Source organism: Ruditapes philippinarum, unplaced genomic scaffold, assembly GCF_026571515.1.
Source record: "Ruditapes philippinarum isolate M1 unplaced genomic scaffold, ASM2657151v2 ctg4911_1_1_1_1, whole genome shotgun sequence".
In the NCBI taxonomy this organism is placed as follows: Eukaryota; Metazoa; Mollusca; class Bivalvia; order Venerida; family Veneridae; genus Ruditapes; species Ruditapes philippinarum.
This window is the reverse complement of record NW_026859145.1, coordinates 44501-64725: the sequence shown is the minus strand read 5'-3', so window position 1 is coordinate 64725 and position 20225 is coordinate 44501. Positions and strand designations below refer to the sequence as shown.

Sequence of the window (20225 nt, the reverse complement as noted above, 5' to 3'; positions counted from 1 at the left end):
AGCACCTTCATAATTGAGCCGCGTAACAACAAAACAAACATAGTGCGCTTGCGACCAGTATGGATCCAGACCAGCCTGCGCAGTCTGATCAGGATCCATGCTGTTCGCTATCATATTCTCTACTTGTAATAGGGTTGGTAAGCGAACAGCATGGATCCTAATCAGACTGCGTGGATGCCAAGGCTGGTCTGGATCCATGCTGGTCGCAAACGCACTATGTTGGTTCTGTCGTGACGCGGCTCATATGTTCTACCAGACAATATAAATTATACATATCAAAACAAAATATCCATATTTTCCTCTTGCAACAATAATTAAGACAGGTTTACTTAATAATAAATGGAACAATAACTTTCATTTTTGAGGTCCTAATGCATGAGTGTTGTAATATTTTTCTTAAAGATCATTGAGTTAGGACAGTGTTACATTGAATATTATATTGCTTTTATATTATATATCTATGTTATCTCTTAAGTAAAACATAACCTAGCATGATATAACCCTCAAGAGTGCTAGCAGTCAGAATGACTCACCTTTGCTACCACATATCTTTTGCTCTTAACTTTTCATCAACATGTCTTTTGGAGAATTATTTCAGGCATGAGAAAACCTGGATAAAATCCAAATAACCTTGCTCACATGTAAGTGTCCACTCCAAACTCACAGGTGTGAGGTGGTTCATGATTTAAAGTCAGATACCTTAACCGACCAGTTAATGTTTCACCACAACATTTCACCACAACACTGTCATATCTTAATGAGCATCAAGAATCAATCACATCAGTAATGTAGCACAGGAAACCTCAATATAATTTATCAAATAACAAAACTTCCCTCACCCTTACCCTGCTGGAACCGAAATATGATTAGCCCTAGCAACCAGTATAGAGCCAGGCCAACATGCACATCTATGCAGTTTGACCAGGCTCTGGACTGTTAGCTGACTAACTTTAATATTTACCTTTGATATCCCCAAAATTGAAAATGGCCAGATTCAAACTGGAAGTTCCTCTTTATATCCTTATTATTCTCTAATTCTATCTTAATAAAATATGACCAGAATCCTCCTAATTAAAGGCTTTAAGTGAATAAATACTTCATCACTTTCGTGCAGAATTGGGATAACTCCTATTAAATTATATAAGGAGTTAAGTCATAACTGCACTAAGTTGACGTCTTATCAAAACAAGGTCTGATAGTCCAAAAAATTTACCAAAATAATTCGCAAAACTTGAAATTTGTTTTTTTTCTTCTTTTTTTTAGTATATGTTAGTTTTTGTTAATCAGCATTAAAGAAATTACAAAATGTATAAATCTTCACTTTGGTGCAGTAACTGCTTAACTCCTATTAAACTTCAATGGGAGTTAACCTGTTACTGCACTAAGGTGATGATATATCTGGTGTGACACAATCACTGAAATTAATGCTGACCTTTCATTAACATTAACCTATATAGTGGTTGTAATTATTTGAATCTTGTACACAGCAAAGCTGCTGATTTAATGGGATACTATTAAATGACAAGTTGGTGCCAATTAAATGATAATTAAACATATCAACATAGTGGAAAAATGGAACAATTTCATTGGAGAAAATATAATTTCAACCACTTAATTGTCTAATTAGCAGCCTCTGAAAATGGACCAGCAACCTGTCTTAAAAAGTATTTAAACTATGTATTTTTAATAGAATATATAAACCATAATTATATTATTTCATATAAATCATAATTATATTATTTCATATAAATCATAATTATACAATTTCAGTAAGTCTACTCTCACATGGAAAACTGACAAATCATATTTCATACTAATCAAATCATATAAGATTCCTATACAATATAACTATGCATGTATATAGCATGCTAATAAAAATACTTGGCACAAAGATTTTTTATAAATTCATTGTATTTTCTGTACTGTCAAGAAACATTGTCTATGTTATTCATTTAATATATTATGTTTTTAAGTAAGTGTTTATTATTAAGTACCAAATGAAATGGCATATTTTATACAGTTGCCAAATACTATGGAATGTTTCTGCAAAATTCTACCATAAATACAGAAGATATTGAATGAGTGAAGGTTCAATACTGAATTTATTGAACGAGTTGAATAAACTTATATTATGCAATCCTCTGGTAAACATCATGTAATATCTTTTAACAAGTTAAAATAAATTTAGTAATATGCTATTTATCACATACCCAAAATAAGAAATGTTAACAGGTAAAAAGAACACTTTCTCATTTAAATTTTGAAAAATAATACTTCTTAAATACCTGTATGAATCAACTGAATATCTTTGAAAACCAATCTGTTCTCATAGTAAAAATTTTAATTTCAACAGAAATATATACCTGAACAGATTATAATATTAAGTCAACAACAAAAATATAATTCATAAGAATTATTAAACAAAAAATAAATATGTATAGTATTCAACACAGTAGACTTGTAGTAATTTCAACATAACAAACATAAAACAACATGTAACATAAGTAAATAATGTATAATTACAAAATGTATAAGAAAATGTTCACAGTGGAAATAAATAATTAAGTAACAAAAAATAAAGAGAATGAAAGAACAAAAACTGGTGGAGATCTGAAGACAGAAAAATATTGCACCTTGTCGTCTGCACTGCAGAAAATATAAATACAAGAGCTGCCAGTTGGGCAGTTTGCTCGACTATTCTATCTCTCTCTTTTTGGTTTGGTTTTAACTTGCATATGACTTGGTCATATGGTGACTTTCCAGCTTAATTGGTGGAGGAAAACCTCACACACCCCTCAGTGCATTATTCCAGACATGAACAGGCACCTGAGTAGAACCATCTTTGTTTTGATAGCAATCTGGATAGCTTCCTCACATGAAAGATGCCAAAATCCCTTGGGGAATTCGACCCAAGGTGATGAGGGGTAAGTTGGTTTGAGGCAAAAACCTACACCACTTTGTCATGGACTCCTCTACTTGACTATTCTTAATGCCTGATAGTAAAATATATTCATTGAGAGAATTTTAAAAGTTCATTAAGGTAAATCATTTCACAGAAGATTTATAGGACTAAGTCAGTGATGACCTACAAGACACTTAGTAAATTTTCAGTGATATCTTTTGATGGCCGCAAATAAAGAACTTGCAAGTAAAACCTTAACCAAGAATAAACTTAAGTATACAAATATGCAAATATACAAATATGCATAATTAAGTAAATATCAATGCTACAGTCACTGATCTCAGACATTGACCTAAAATTATGATCTTGGACACATTTGTGTGATGTTTAAAGTGAATAGTTTCAGTGCTGAATGAGTCATGAAGTTATATACATTACTTTAATAATAAGTGATACATTAGCATCAACCCCAGGATGATCAGGAAAGCCCCAATAATGTTTTGAAGTGATTTCAAATTTAAAAAAAACGATTGTTTCTTAATTTACTGAGAATAACTATGATCACAACTTTCTTTTGACTTATCAACAGGTCAATTTAATTTATAAATCATCACACTCAAATATAACTCCTGACTTATAACAGAGGCAGACATATGGCCAAATACATTGTATACATAAATAATACACTGATATTACTTCTCACACCAAATTTTTTTTACATTTGACATCCTAAAAGAAAAAATATGTACTAAAAATACACACATATAAATTTATAAAAAATTCTAACAATGTTTGTTTTTTTTCAAAATTACACACTATTCTTAAAGCTTATAAAATACACTTTAATAAATCTTTAACGAAAATTTTACATTATTTATTATTTTTATTATTTATTTAAAATTAATCACTTTTATATGAAAATAGATAAAGAAATCTGCAAAATAGCTCCCTGTATTTCTTCAAAAAATTACATGATTTTATTAATGAGATATAATTCATATCGTTTACTGCATGTCGCTATCTATATTTCCTATATTTTCATTGATAAACATTAAATAATGGAAAACCTATTTTATTTTTTTGTAAATACATGTATTGAAAATTTTTCTTTTGTCACATTAATCATTTTAAACCCAAATTTAGATTAGATTATTACTGCCAATGGAGTATTATCAAGGGTAAAACACAACACTGTTACTGTTTAAAAGTTAAAAATGAGCCGCGTCACGACAAAACCAACATAATGCGTTTGCGACCAGCATGGATCCAGACCAGCCTGTGCATCCGCGCAGTCTGATCAGGATCCATGCTGTTCGCTATCAGTTTCTCTACTTAAAATAGAGTTGGTAAGCGAACAGCATGGATCCTGATCAGACTGCGCGGATGTGCAGGCTGGTCTGGATCCATGCTGGTCGCAAATGCATTATGTTGGTTTTGTCATGACACGGCTCAAATTTAACAGTGTGAGGATCAAAGGTAAAAAGTTTATTTGGCAATATAAGGGTTATAGGTCAAGTTACATTGAAATGAGAGGATTATTAAGGTCAAGTTATTTAGCAGCCTGAGAATTAAAGGCCGAGTTATTTCACAGTATGAGGCACAAAAGTTTAGTGATTTAGCAGTTTGAGGGTTAAAGGTCAAGTTATTTAGCAGCATGAGTGCTGAAGGTTAAGTTATTTAGTGGTATGAGGTAAAAAGCTATTTATTAGTGTGATGGCTAAAGGTTAATTAACTTAGCTGTGGAAAGGTTAAAGGTAAATTCATTTGGCAGTGTGAGGGTTGAAGGTCAAGTAATTTAGCTGTGGAAAGGTTAAAGGTAAATTCATTTGGCAGTATGAGGGTTAAAGGTCAAGTTATTTAGCTGTGCAAAGATAAAGTTGTTTGGCAGTGTGAGGGTTGAAGGTCAAGTAATTTAGCCGTGGAAAGGTTAAAGGTAAATTCATTTGGCAGTATGAGGGTTAAAGGTCAAGTTATTTAGCTGTGCAAAGATAAAGTTGTTTGGCAGTGTGAGGGTTGAAGGTCAAGTAATTTAGCCGTGGAAAGGTTAAAGGTAAAGTTATTTGGCAGTATGAGGGTTAAAGGTCAAGTTATTTAGCTGTGCAAAGATAAAGTTGTTTGGCAGTGTGAGGGTTGAAGGTCAAGTAATTTAGCTGCAGAAAGGTTAAAGGTAAGTTGTATGGCAGTATGAAAGTTGAAGGTCAAGTAATTTAGCGGCAGAAAGGTTAAAGGTAAAGTTATTTGGCAGTGTGAGAGTTAAAGGTCAAGTAATTTAGCTGCAGAAAGGTTAATGGTAAAGTTGTTTGGCAGTGTGATAGTTAAAGGTCAAGTAATTTAGCTGCAGAAAGGTTAATGGTAAAGTTGTTTGGCAGTGTGAGAGTTGAAGGTCAAGTAATTTAGCTGTGTAAAGGACTAAAGATAAAAGGTAAATTTATTTTGCAGTGCAAGAGTGGAAGATCAAGTAAATTTGCTGTGTTTCAGGAAAGTAACATGCCAGTGAGAGGGTTAGAAGTCAAGTTAGCAGTGAGTTATAGTTAAGTTATTTAGCAGTTTTAGGGTTGAAGGCAAAGTTCCTTCAACAGTATTATGCATACCTAATATATGAACAAGTGAGTGCTTTATGCCTATATGAAAGGGCTGTTACTGTAGAAAAGTATGAAAACAAAATACAAATAGGTTTTGTCCCAGGGAATGCATACAAATCTGTATTGGAAAGCTTCAAATTAACCTTACTTTTTATAGGGATTGAATTTTAAACTTAAATTTGTTGTCATAGCGATTTGCTGGCATAATTTATTTTTTTAGGGTCCTAAAGAGTATCTTTTGTGCAAGCTATACATGTACCTCAAATTGAATATACTCTTAATATAGATTTCATAAAATTTCTAAGTACAAATACATTAATGTTTTCATGTTTTTCCTATCTAACTTAAGAAGAGGTTCATGATGGTGAATGATTGCTCACGTGAGATACATTGCAAGAAACGGTCACAATTTTTATTTTTCAATGTTAAATTCAGTATTAAGGTCACATTTGATTTTGTCAATTTTTGACAAACTTGGTCAGGTTGCATAGTTTTTAATGTATTTGTTGATGTCTGCTACCATAGTTGAAGGGCAAATATCTAAAGATCTTGGCATTAAAGATTCACAAAAGACTACTTTAACGTATTTTCCAATACACATCTATATGCATGTAAACAAAGTGATAACCATTTATATAACTTTTGTGGAGGACCACTTAAGGAACACACCTGTGACGTTAGGTCAAAATCCATCAAGAGGTTTAATGGGCGATGTTTAAAGAAATTGTGGATAAAGACAGAAGACAAACAACAGATACACTGCCATTGTAAAATCTCACCTCTGAGCACTTTCTGCTCAGGTGAGCTATAAATGGGAGTTATGAAATGATCTTACTAGAAATAAATAAATGAAATAGGAGGAAGCAAAGGTGTAGAATAAACAAGTGTAAAGTAGTTTGATGTTATTGATAATTAATGATATAACAAAAACAACTATGACACAACACAGAATTGCGAGCCTGAGAAACTTGACATTTAATTAACTTGAACTTGTTTTTTTTCTTCCCTAATTTTATTTTGGAGAGCATGGGGAGTGGACAGGAGGGGGCTGGGGGGGGGAGTGGAGAGGGTCAACAATTCTTCATATCAAAGAATATTATGGTTATATTAGCATTAAACAGTTAATTTTTGTCACTTTTACATACAAGCTTGTAAATTGCTTCTTTACATAAATCAAATAATATGGATATTTATATAAATATAACATGTTTAAAGATTTACCTTACATGCACTATATTTTACACTGTGACTAGAATTAGTATTAGTTGTGTTGAATTTTTATTTTGCATAAAAACTACCTCTGCAAAGCAATATTCATATACAATTGCAGTAAATGTTTAAATAATATTTTGCTTGTTCATTTAAGCTTTATAATATGTCAAGAATTGTCTATTCAGACATATTTTTGGCTTTGATAAAAAAAAGCCATTCACAAAATCAAGAAATGCGAACTCTAACCCTGGATTCATAAAAAAAAGCCATTCAAAAATCAAATCAAATTATGGTCCCGTAAACATTAGTCATATTTGCTCCTGAACAATCAAAATACACAAAACATACAAAAATATACCTTATACATGTATATAGTATTAGCTTTCTGTCATTAAAGATGTTTTCAACAATATCTGTATTTACTATAATGTGATTTAAATATGCCATATTAACCTATTATTAAAACAACTCATTACATGAGCATTTTGTTCTTAATTGCCTATATCTACATAAATGTATCTCTGACCACATATCAAAGCGATTTGTAACATTGTACATAAAGTATTTTATAATACTGCTTGTATGTAACGTCACTTTTCATTGGATAATCCTGACCTTTATATAATCTTTATACACGGTTGTTGTCAATTTTTATCAGTTTTTTCCTCAAATAAAGTAATTCTGCTGATTTATATATTAATCATAAAGATATCTGACATGTCATAAGAGTGAGACTAAAAAGTGTTGGAGCACAACATTAAATACTGTATTCCGGTAAGTACTGGACAGGGCGCTTGAATGATTAAATCCTAAATTCTCGCCTTTACATCTATCAAAATGCACTTTAAAACATTGAATCTTTTCAAACTAGTTTATGTATGATAATGAATGAAAAATGTACGAATCGGCAAGAGAAAAAACAATATTTTTATACTTTGTGATCATGATTTCTGCAAGCGTCTAAAGGTACTGCTTCAACACTGTAGTGAGTTTAATCCATGTTATATGGCCAAGTTTAATGGTTATTTACAATATAACCTTATTATCTTACAACCATTTATAAAGAGCCATATAACTTAATAACCTGTCAGACATCTTTATAACTAATAACATAAAGTACTTATACTTAAAAGAAAATGTTACAAATCCTAGTCTTATTTGGGAGAGAGTAACCAAATTTCTGGAAATCTAGAAGTAAAAAATTACATATTAAAGTAACATTCATTAATATTTAACAACTCATTTTTCATAAAAAATTTATACCCTAAAATATATCAATATTATAGTTATTTTAAGTAACTGTGAGATCTTTACATTATTAACCTGTACAATAAAATTTTCAAATTTCTGAAGGAGAGAAAAACAATGATAAATTTCTTTAATGATTGAAAATACTGACATCAAATGAATTATTTACAAGTATTCCTTTAACACAACTAACAAAAAAGCTCTTTCCCATTCTAAATACTGTCAATCCCTGCCCAAAAGCAGACATGTATTTCTTAATAGAAACTGCTTAATTTTAACAGTCTCATTTTATATAGAACTGTAGGTTAATGAGCAACCTGTCTCACTCTTTACGTAAAGGCCATCTGGCAATAACAATACTTATAGCATGCACTTTATATATAAACTGGTCTGACAGTAATTTTGGTTTTTTTTATACTTCCTAAAAAGGACAAAATATAAATTTTCTATTTCACGGATCTAAATATAAACAAGGCGTATAATTATGATCACATCATACATAAGTATATTCCTTTGGTTTAAAATATTGCTCTATATGTATATCCCAACACTTTTCAAATAGTCACTGAAGGCATGTCCTGGTACCCATGTGAAATATATTGATCTCGTTCCCAGTCTGGTTCTGTCACTGTCTCTGGTACCTGGCTACTAGTCTGGCCTGGGTTAATATTTTCCTGCTCTGATTTATTGTCATTGTCATCCTCTATTTCAGATATACTCATTTCAGACTCTTTCTCGGCCATGGCTTGATCATAAGTAGGTGGACCATATGGAGGAGGCGGGTCACTATTCACAGTGTCTATAACAATTTCACTGGTAGATTCAGGATAGTAGTCACTGGTTGCCTCAGCATAATCAGGAGGCCTGCTACCATCATCTGACCTGTTCAAATATTTTAAAGGCTCTGTTAACTTTGATTGGTTGTAAAACTCAACAGTATTTCTAAATCTAGACACAGCCAGACATTATTCATAATTTTTGGTTCTATATATAATACTGGCATTTATCAAATATTCTTTATATTTTTTTAAGTATGGTAAAGTAAGAATAAATTTGAAGCACCCCAAGGCACTAGTCAGCTGCTAATTTACAGAAATAAAAAAAAAGTGAGCTACAAAAAAACAGAATTTGATGACATCAGCTATATAAGATAGTAAAATGACCTGTGCTATTTCGAATTTATATATTTTTGAAGCTTTATCAACAATTCTTACATCCCTTTGAGCAATAAAAGCTTTAACCTTTAGTCTGCTGGCTGTAACAGATTCTATGCATGCAAACAGTGCAGACCATGGTCCGCCAGCACATCTGTTCCGTCTGATAGTGGTCTAAACTGTTTACTATTTACAAAGTACATATTTTTTCAATATTTCCCTAAAAGTGATGAATCAGATTTTGTCCAGACTGTAGGATGGACTATTCCATTTATGATATTTAGTGTGGTACGGGTTAATCATAAAGCTATATAGCTGTCTGCTAGCAAGCATGCTTGCACTTCTAATCACTCAGACTGGACTCTTTACTGTTGACTGCATTTATATAGTATTTTGATTCTTTCACACTAGAATACACTCAATTCAAAGCATGGCATATCTATTTCTTTGATTCAGCAGGGAAATGACCTTAAAGTACTTTAAGATGATATACAGAAAACATATATCATATATTATATAACCATCAACTGTCTCCTTGTGGAATATTAATACCATTCTTATAACTAGACTTCTCTCTTCTTTGAACCAAATATTATAAATTATGCCTAAGAACATACAAGATTGATAGCAGATTTAATTGTTTATATGCTGATACTATGGTTTCCATGAATTTCTATATGCAATTTACACAGTTACATTTATAAAACAGCATTTAAAAGCTTACTGTCAGCTTTAAATTAGGCCTATTTAATGTCTGAATAGTAATATTCATAAAATAGCATAAGTGCCTTTTGTCTTTTCATTAACTAAGGAATGTGTGTTGGCTTGATATGTAAAACAATGCAACGTTAAGTGTTAAACAATGTAATTTTATAATAAAAACAAAATCAAAACAATTTTACTGTTTAAACAGTACAGTTTTAGAGTAAAAAGTACAATTTGAGAATAAAGCGGTACACTTTTAGAGGGGTCAGTGGCTGAGTGGTTAAGGTCGTTGACTTAAAACCACTTGCCCCCACTTTGTGAGTTTGAATCACATCAAAGACTTAGATTCTTTCAGCTATCCAGCTAGCTTATGGAATATTGGTCGTTCTACTCAGGTGCCTGTTTATGTCTAAAATAATGCACAGAGGGGCATCTCACTTTTAGAGTACAATTTCAGAGTGAGACAATACATTTTTAGATATTTCAACTTTTGTATATTAACAAGAGCATTTGAAAAAAAAAACAAAGAAAAAAAATGTCCACGTAAATAAACCTAAAATGAGAATTTCATGTAAATTTTAAAAGTATCAAACCTTCTACGACACCTTGCTTCTATATTTACTGTATCCATGACGACAGTCAGTGTTCCTCGTTCATCTTCCCTCTCTATCACCATGGATGCAACTGTACCCCTTGATATCTAAAATGAACCAAACAAATGTTTATGCATACTTATGAAAAGACAAAGTTAAACAAAAGTTCTGACAACAGAGATCCCTCAAGAGCAATTGCAACAAAAGCAAAAAGGTGAAAATTGCTGAGTCTGTTCATGACAGATAATGGAAAGAGCAACATCTCTCATGGAAAGAGAAACATCTCTCATAAAAAGGGCAACATCTCTCATGGAAAAGGCAACATCTCTCATGGAAAGAGAAACATCTCTTATGGAAAGAGAAACATCTCTTTAGGAAAGAGAAACATTGAGCAACATCTCTTATGGAAAGAGCAACATCTCTCATGGGTTTAAGCAATTTCTCTCATGGAAAAAGCAACAACTCTAATGGAAAGAGCAACATCCCTCATGGAAAGAGAAACATTTCTCATGTAAAAAGCAACATCTCTCATACCCCACTAACATTGGCTTAAGTGATATTCAATTTTCAACATGTTAAGTATTAGAATCAATGACCCTGTAGGTTTTGATAGTGCAATAACACAAGACAATCTCATGCTACTATTTTTACATTTGGTAAAGATATACTGACAAATTTATAAATTTACACTGAGAAAATGAGGAGAGATTGTTGTAAAATTTATTCTGTTTTGCAGCTGTGGTTAAGAAATCAGTTGAATAATCATGATAATAAATCATAAAAGTATGCTACCAGAAGACTAAGTCTAGAAGTCTAGAAATCTATGTCCATACAGTATAACCTCCGCAGAGCAACACCCTTATGGGGGAGACATAGATTCTTATTAGTTGACTAGACATGTTGCTATGGAGAGGTTTAAGTTATTGTTAAGTCTGTCTTCAAGAAGGAACTGAAATTGTTCTTGTATAGAAGATATTGCTCTACATTAAGGGCTGCTCTACGGAGGCAGTAAGTTTCCAGCTTATATAACAGACTCCGATAAAAGGCCTCTTCACAATTGAAATTTTCTTTAAAATCATGCAGTTTTCCCAAAAAATCTGAACTTAAACCTGCTTTTTTTATTCTCAAATAAACAATTTTAGTGATAATTTTTCCCAAAATCAAGAGTCTATTAGGCCTCTTCCCAATTAAGTGAAAAGAATAACTGGGAGATTACTGATTCAAGAGAAGATGATGTTTTAAAGTTCCTTACATTTCATTACATTGTGAGGGAGGAATGGGGGGGAGGAATCCTATAAAATAATGCTGCACTACAAGTCTGATGAGTCTAGACTATTGGTCCATTAGACAAGGCATTCAAAGGTTAGATCTATTTTTAGCTCTAGTGGGCTGCATCAACTGAGTTTCAATATTCCTACTATCTTTAAATTGGGCATATATTATCTGGCAACAAGTCAGTATTCCTAATGTAATGAATAATAATGCATTTATAAATATGCCAGCAAACAAAGACAAAAGTACTTAGTCAGCAAAACATTTTCGTCTTCAAATATGTGTACTTTTAATAATGAAAATAAATCAAATTTTGGTATAAACAAAAGCATCTGCTTCCAGTCATCTAGAAATTAATGGTGACACCTCATTTCTAATATAACACCCTAGGGATATCAGTAAGTGAGATAGGAAGTAATAAGTTTTCTAAAATTGTGTAACCAGAATTGATTAATGTAAATACTCTATAGAAACATATGAATCTCTTATTAAAACTACCAATATCAGTTTCAATGTAAACATGTGGTTGATCCTTTATTATTATTATTGTTTTCCACTGTTCCAACCAAAACAGCTTTATCTCAGGTCGGATTACTCTATATAAAATCTGGGTTGATTATGACCACTTTTCAGCTAAAATGGTGAGGACAATGTTAGAGAAGTAGTTGAGGTACAGCCACCGACCTTCTGTTAGAAATGCTGACAAATGGTCATAATATTGCACACAAAAAGTGATCATTCATACAACACCTACATGTACAATATATGCCAGACTGTGTAACTCAGATAAATATAGTTTTGTAAAACATTAATTATAATTTCATATACAGGAAAGCTGAGAAGTTGCAAGTAAAAATGTATTCCATATTGTAAATGTGAAAAAAAAAAAAATACCAAACACCAGTAGCCATAATTCTGCAAAAATTAAAATTATCAAATGAAACTAGAACTGCCACTGTCATGGCGTGAATACCTCCGTATACCACTTTGTCAGAATCAACAGTGGCCAGTCAGAACTCAAGGACAACCTCCCTGCCAAATCTGAGGTTACTAAGGCAGTGCATTGCTAAGCTATGTATTCTACATGCTTCAAATGTGAAAATGTCAAAATCAATACACTGCGGACAGGCATTCTGAAGCAATTGAGGGGAAAAGCTTTATTTTGACAAGGTCCCTGTGACCTTGACCTTTGACCCAGTGACTTCAAAATCAATACGGATCATCTACTAATCATGACTAACCTCCATGCAATATATGAAGACGGCGAGTGTGGGTCAAAGGAAGCTTAAGTTATTGGGCGGACAAACTTTTTGAAGTCAAGGCCCCTATGACCTTTGACCTGGTGACCTCAAAATCAACAGCGGACATCTACTAATCATGACTAACCTCCATGCCAAATATGAAGACTGTGGGTCAAAGGAATCTTAAGTTATTAGGCGGACAAACTTTTTGAAGTCAAGGCCCCTGTGACCTTGACCTTTGACCTGGTGACCTCAAAATCAATAGGGGTCATCTACTTATCATGACTAACCTCCATGCCAAATATGAAGACTGTGGGTCAAAGGAATCTTAAGTTATTGGGCGGACAATCTTTTTGATGTCAAGGTCCCTGTGACCTTGACCTTTGACCTCAAAATCAATAGGGGTCATCTGCTAATCATGACTAACCTCCATGCCAAATATGAAGACTGTGGGTCATAGGAATCTTAAGTTATTGGGCTTACAAGCTTTTTGAAGTCAAGGCCCCTGTGACCTTGACCTTTCACCTGATGACCTCAAAATCAATTGGGGTCATCTACTAATCATGACTAACCTCCATGCCAAATATGAAGACTGTGGGTCAAAGGAATCTTAAGTTATTGGGCGGACAAACTTTTTGAAGTCAAGGCCCCTGTGACCTTGACCTTTGACCTCAAAATCAATAGGGGACATCTACTAATCATGACTAACCTCCATGCCAAATATGAAGACTGTGGGTCAAAGGAACTTAAGTTATTGGGCGGACAAGCTTTTTGAAGTCAAGGCCCCTGTGACCTTGACCTTTGACCTGGTGACCTCAAAATCAATAGGGGTCATCTGCTAATCATGACTAACCTCCATGCCAAATATGAAGACTGTGGGTCATAGGAATCTTAAGTTATTGGGCAGACAAGCTTTTTGAAGTCAAGGCCCCTGTGACCTTGACCTTTCACCTGATGACCTCAAAATCAATAGGGGTCATCTACTCATCATAACCAACCTCCATGCCAAATATGAAGACTGTGGGTCAAAGGAATTTTAAGTTATTGGGCGGACAAGCTTTTTAATGTCAAGGTCCCTGTGACCTTGACCTTTGACCTCAAAATCAATAGGGGTCATCTACTAATCATGACTAACCTCCATGCCAAATATGAAGACTGTGGGTCACAGGAATCTTAAGTTATTGGGCGGACAAGAAAAAACCGACGGACAGCCGGACGGACGGACAGCCGGTCGGACGTACCAACTTTTGACATGAGGCAAATCAGCTCATAAACAACACCTGGACCAACGTCCATAAGCAAAATTAACTCATAAAAACAAAAAAATAGCTCTTAATTTGAATTTTATGAGTTTTTGTTCTTTTTTTAACTACGGAATGAAGCTCATAAATATCAAATGTTTGCTCGGACAAGCTGATTCCAGTATACCCCCATTTCAACTTTGTTGTGCGGGGGTAAAATAACAAAACCAAACAATAGGGGCTTCAAAGGAATAGATTGGTTAAAATTCTTTGCGAAATGTAGAGGTATTACAAACAGAATGAACTGTTTAAACCCATCAAACTGCCCGTCTGTGTCCACCAAAATTGCAAATTTAAAACCTATTTGACAACCTTTTATTGTTTGTTTTCATTATAATCTATCATTTCATTTTATTCAAATTTTTGAAAAAAAACCATAAGCTATATAAGCTAAAAAAAAAGATCAAGGTCATAAAATGGCATTGACCTAATTACGGTAGGTGTTGTTAACAAACAACATTCTATTGCTGGTGTAGTTGAAATAATTTGTAGTATCATCAATTTGAGAAACTATGTCTCAACAATCAAATAAAATCCTGATTGATTTTTCGGTACATTAGTGAAATCTACATTACTCTATATTAATGACCAATAAAACAAGATTTTGTTTTTAATCAATCTTTAATTTTGTTCAATATTTAATCCCCACAATAATTACTTGGTGTAATTAATTTGCCTTTATAGCTCTAACTTTTAACAAGAATTTAACATTAATATTTTTATTTTTTTGTTTTAATAATTTGTTACCCTTACCACCTTCAATATCTTAAATGGACTTATCCATCTTTCAATCTGGACAGATCCATTCATTATTTTGAGGGAAATTTCAAAATATGAACTGACCTTACAAGGAATAGTGCAGACAATAATCAGATGGCACAGATCTTGGTCTGCACTGATCCCATGGATATTATTAGATATGGGTTTATAACAGCTAAATTTGAGCAAATAAAAGTATTATAGTTTGGTCAAACTATATGGCTTATCTAACTGGCCTCAAGCTTATTTAACAAATAAGCAAGCCTGAAATACTTTTTCCTTCACAAAATTAATGAGGTTCATAAAACTGGGTAATATTCTTATGTTTACACACTTAGCTAAGAATTGTTTTATTTTTTAAATTAACAATGTATTTCTTATTATTCTCTCATGGTACAATAACAATAATGGCTCATCTATGTTCCTTTCATAAAGGCGCTTAAACAACATGGCTAGTAAAAACAAGTAACAAGTAAAAACGAAAATCTATTTTTAGCCCTTAATGACCTTAACACTCTGCAAAAGGTAAAGGTCAATAAACTAAAGTGTCACTTATAATAAAAGAAGTACCTATAAAAAATCTTAAGTATGTGAGGTGTGGATGAACTTAAGGGGGGGGGGGGTGCACACAAATTGTTTTGTCTAAGCAGTCCATTGCAAAATATTAATAGAAAATAAAAAAGTAAACATATAAACCAACAAAATTGTGTATATTTCCTGACAATTTCACCTCAAAGTAAGTCAGTTTCATTTTCAATCACACACACAATTTCCAAGAGCCACACAATAAGTTAACTAAAATTGTTTTTCAATGATTAATAATGAGAGCTTTGGCTTAATTCAATCATAATGTGTTATCAATGAGGTAATGTTATACTATCGGGAACAAAGTACTCTTTGATGATTTAATTAGCATTTTAACTTAATGAAAATCTGCTACCACTGAACTGAACCAGTCTCAAATCAATAAACTTCCTCAATATATTTGTACTATTTTTTTGTACTGAAACAATTGCAGTTTGAATGTATAGACCATGGTGTATACAAAACACAGAAAATAGTCACTTCAATATAAGTATGAAAATAATGCAATATTTGTTCGTTCCATTAATCATTTTCTAATTATTTGTTTTTAAATGCTTTTCTGTGATTAAACTAGTTTTCAGATTTAAAAACATATCTGCCTGAGGACAGTTGGAATAAATAACGTGTAATTTACAAATATTTTAGTACATGAAAGTCATAATAATGTATATCAGCTTGTAAAATATGGTTATGTGGTAGTGGATGATTATATGTTAGTTTTCTGAACACTTCAGCAATAATATAATGACTTGCCAATGTCAATGACATAATTTTTGTGCCAAGCATTTAAGACTGTATACCTGAGTAGAAAATGTCATTTATAAGTATAGTGCCAAGCCAGATTGCAAACCTGTGTAGAAATATGAACAGTAGATTAAGTAATTGCATTTTATAGTCTAAGTTTCATGCTTACGCACGTTCACCGACTTTACAGCTATTACCCTTGGTCATCAGGCTTCTGGTATCTATCTATCAATCTCCCTGGGGAGTCTTTTAACTCTGCTTAGTGCAGCCGACACTTTGGGTGCACAACGGAATTATACCACCCTGGCAGGTACCCATTTACACCTGGGTGAAGTGAAGCAATCACAGGTAAATTTCTTGCTCAAGGAAATTAGCATTGCCCCTGGTGGGGTTTGAACCCGGGACCTCTCGATCCCTAAGCGCGTGTCCTACCACTGGACTACTGCTCCTGAATGTAAGACCCATCTGAACAACATGTGTTGAAATTCAGTATTACATAATTATTTAAATGTATCTATCACAACCCTCTCTCTAACCTACTACTCTCAAATAAATCAGATATTCTACAACCCTCTGGTAGGCAAAATAATAAACATTATACAATCTTCTGATAAACCACATAACCTAAAACCCTCTGATAAACCAGATATCCTATAAACCTCTGATAAACCAGATAACCTACAACCTTCTTATAAACCAAATATCCTACAACCTTCTGGTAAACCAGATAACAAACAACCCTCTGATAAATCAGATATCCTTCAACTCTTTGATAAACCAGATATTTTACAAGCCAAAGATAAACCAAATAGCCTCAAACCCTCTGATAAATCAGATAACATACAATCTCTGATAAACCAGATATTCTACAAGCCTAAGATAAACCAGATAACCTACAATCCTCTGATGAACCAGATAACTTTCAACCCTCTAATAAACCAGATTACCAGTATAACCCTATTGTTAATTCAGATAACCTACAACCTTCTGATAAACCAGATATTCTACAACACTCTGATAAACTTTATAACCTACAGCCCAATGATTAACCATCTAACCTACAACCCTTTGATAAACAAGATAATCTATAACTCTCTGACAATTCTGAAAATATATTATTGCTGTTGATTAACCACATAATATATGTACAACCCTTTGATAAACAAGATACTCTACAATCCTTTCATAAACCAGATAATCTTCAACCCTTTGACAAACCAGATTATCTACAACCCTTTGATAAACCAGATTATCTACAACCCTTTGATAAACCAGATTATCTACAACCCTTTGATAAACCAGATTATCTACAACCCTTTGATAAACCAGATTATCTACAACTCTTTGACCAGAAATATGCAAAGTAAGCAGACGGTCGGCCAAATATGATCAATACAAAGATTATCACACTAGGTAAAGATGGAGGTGTTTTTTATTCACATAATCTCTAATTATATCACAGCATACACAAGGAGTGTTGGATCTTTTATTATCTCCTATTTACTGCTAAATCAAAGTATAGCTGAACCTGACACTTTAACAGATCCCTCCAGTAAAGTACAAGAGTGTTGTAAATGACAATGATACAAAACAAGCAGATACAAGATTCTTGCTCTGTGGTAAACAATGCTACAAATGATCACCAAATAACATACAAAGCTTAGAAAAAATGTGAATGAACTTTCAAAGAAAATACCGAGTGTCCTTTTTAAACCAAAACATTATGACAAAGGTTGGTGACATGTTCATCCTTAAACAGAAATATTTCTGTATTATGGAAATATAATGGTTTGTCTTGACTAAAAAATGAGCATTTCAGTATATTTGTTAATATTTTGCTTTTTGCATCACACGCACAGGCAATATGGTTGTGTTGCAATTTTATAGTGAATTTGTGTCATTTATATGTATTTGGGTAATTTGTGAAAGAAAGTGTGTAAACTCAGTATTCAGTAGCAGTTATATTTAAAATCTATATTTAGATTATTGAAAATTTCACCACAGCCAATTTCTCTGTAATCATACAAGATTTTTCTCAATATAAACATTCCGAGATAATATTGAAGTATTTTTTTCCGAACATGTTTGAATTACGTTTAAGTGGAGATACAGACTGTGAGACAAAAAATACACTGTTTTCAGTGGAACTTCTTTAGTTTATTACGCCATTAAGAAATGTCTGCGAGTGTGTGAAATTTTGGGGAGAAAATATTTTTACATATATTTGACTAAATATTTACGATCCTATTTGGGAATTCCGATTAGACAACCATTCTGTCTCTCAGATATAACCTGACATACATGTACATCACTTTTCCATTTTGCTGATTGCAGAAAGAATTGAAGTAAAGTGCTTGCTGGCTGTATTCTATTAAAACTAGACACAAATCAAAATTACGACATGAAAAAAACCCAGAAAAAATCTGCTTGTCTTCTTTTATAACAAGAAAATCACTGTAATTATTGTAACATAATGATATAGCATACAGATATTGTTTGCCACTTAATACATCTAATTCACCCATTACATTAAACATGATAAGTAAGGATGGGCAAAAAAAATTACAAATGTTGATAAACAAAGCAAATGTCTTTGTTTGTTTTTTAAAGTTTTAAAACAACAAGACCATGATGGCCTCTAGAATGCTCAAATGAAATCAATTGCAGGCTATATAAGTGTATTCCCAAGGGCAGAGCTAATTCTAACCTAAATGCCAAATATCTAATCCCCAAGCAATGTAAATTCACACGGCTTTCAAAAAGATTTGATGCTTTAATCTTTAATTATTGTCCAAAATATCATACAAAAAACTTTGTTTGTGGGGTGGGGGGGGGGGGGGTAAAATTAGTTTCTTGACAAGTATAAACATCAGAACAGTATCAGCTTGTTCGAAATAATGTTATACATGTATATTTATATAAAAAACGTCTTTGCAATGCTGAAAATCAAAAATATATAACAAGCTCAGATGCTGTTTTTGATCTTAATACTTGCCAAGAAATACCATCCCATTAAGGTGGCTACATCATGTTAAACAATATTTAAAAAGTTAAATCATGTAAAACAATAAAATACTTTGAGAACACCTCAAAATTTGTATTATAAACATTATAAAAGAAATATGTATAAAAACAGTAAAAAAAACAACACTAACCTGTAATGTTCTTTCTGACTTCCTAAGTTTGGCTGACAGGAGAAACATACGTAAAGCACCAAGAAACAAGAGGACTGAAACTGCTATCATCAACATACCCATCATAGTATAGCCAGTGTCAAACACATCCATAAAACCTGAAATAACAATAACATCATAGTATAACCAGTGTCAATCACATCCATAAAACCTGAAATAACAACATACCCATCATAGTATAGCCAGTGTCAAACACATCCATAAAACATGAAATAACAACATACCCATCATAGTATAGCCAGTGTCAAACACATCCATAAAACCTGAAATAACAACATACCCATCATAGTATAACCAGTGTCAAACACATCCATAAAACCTGAAATAACAACATACCCATCATAGTATAGCCAGTGTCAAACACATCCATAAAACCTGAAATAACAATAACATCATTGTATAACCAGTGTCAAACACATCCATAAAACCTGAAATAACAATAACATCATTGTATAACCAGTGTCAAACACATCCATAAAACCTGAAATAACAACATACCCATCATAGTATAGCCAGTGTCAAACACATCCATAAAACCTGAAATAACAATAACATCATAGTATAACCAGTGTCAATCACATCCATAAAACCTGAAATAACAATAACATCATTGAATAACCAGTGTCCATAAAACCTGAAATAACAATAACATTAACATTATAGTATAACCAGTGTCAAACACATCCATAAAACCTGAAATAACAATAACATCATTGAATAACCAGAATCAAAC

The 20225-nt window shown here is 32.7% G+C and overlaps 1 protein-coding gene across 2 annotated transcripts in view; it reads right to left on the bottom strand.

Moving 5' to 3' along the window:
• Positions 1-16: 16 nt before the first annotated feature.
• Positions 17-20225, bottom strand: part of LOC132755412 (uncharacterized) — a 44894-nt gene continuing 24685 nt past the window's right edge. Inside the window, exons 3-5 of one of the 2 annotated variants that reach the window (XM_060746280.1) lie at positions 19454-19590; positions 10409-10503; positions 17-8826 (exon numbers count right to left, since the gene is read on the bottom strand). In XM_060746280.1, the coding sequence (XP_060602263.1) occupies positions 8499-8826; positions 10409-10503; positions 19454-19590 (560 nt within the window). In that variant the 3' untranslated portion in view covers positions 17-8498. Of the gene's footprint in view, positions 8827-10396; positions 10504-19453; positions 19591-20225 lie in introns of both variants that reach the window. The other variant, XM_060746279.1, reaches the window with a different exon arrangement.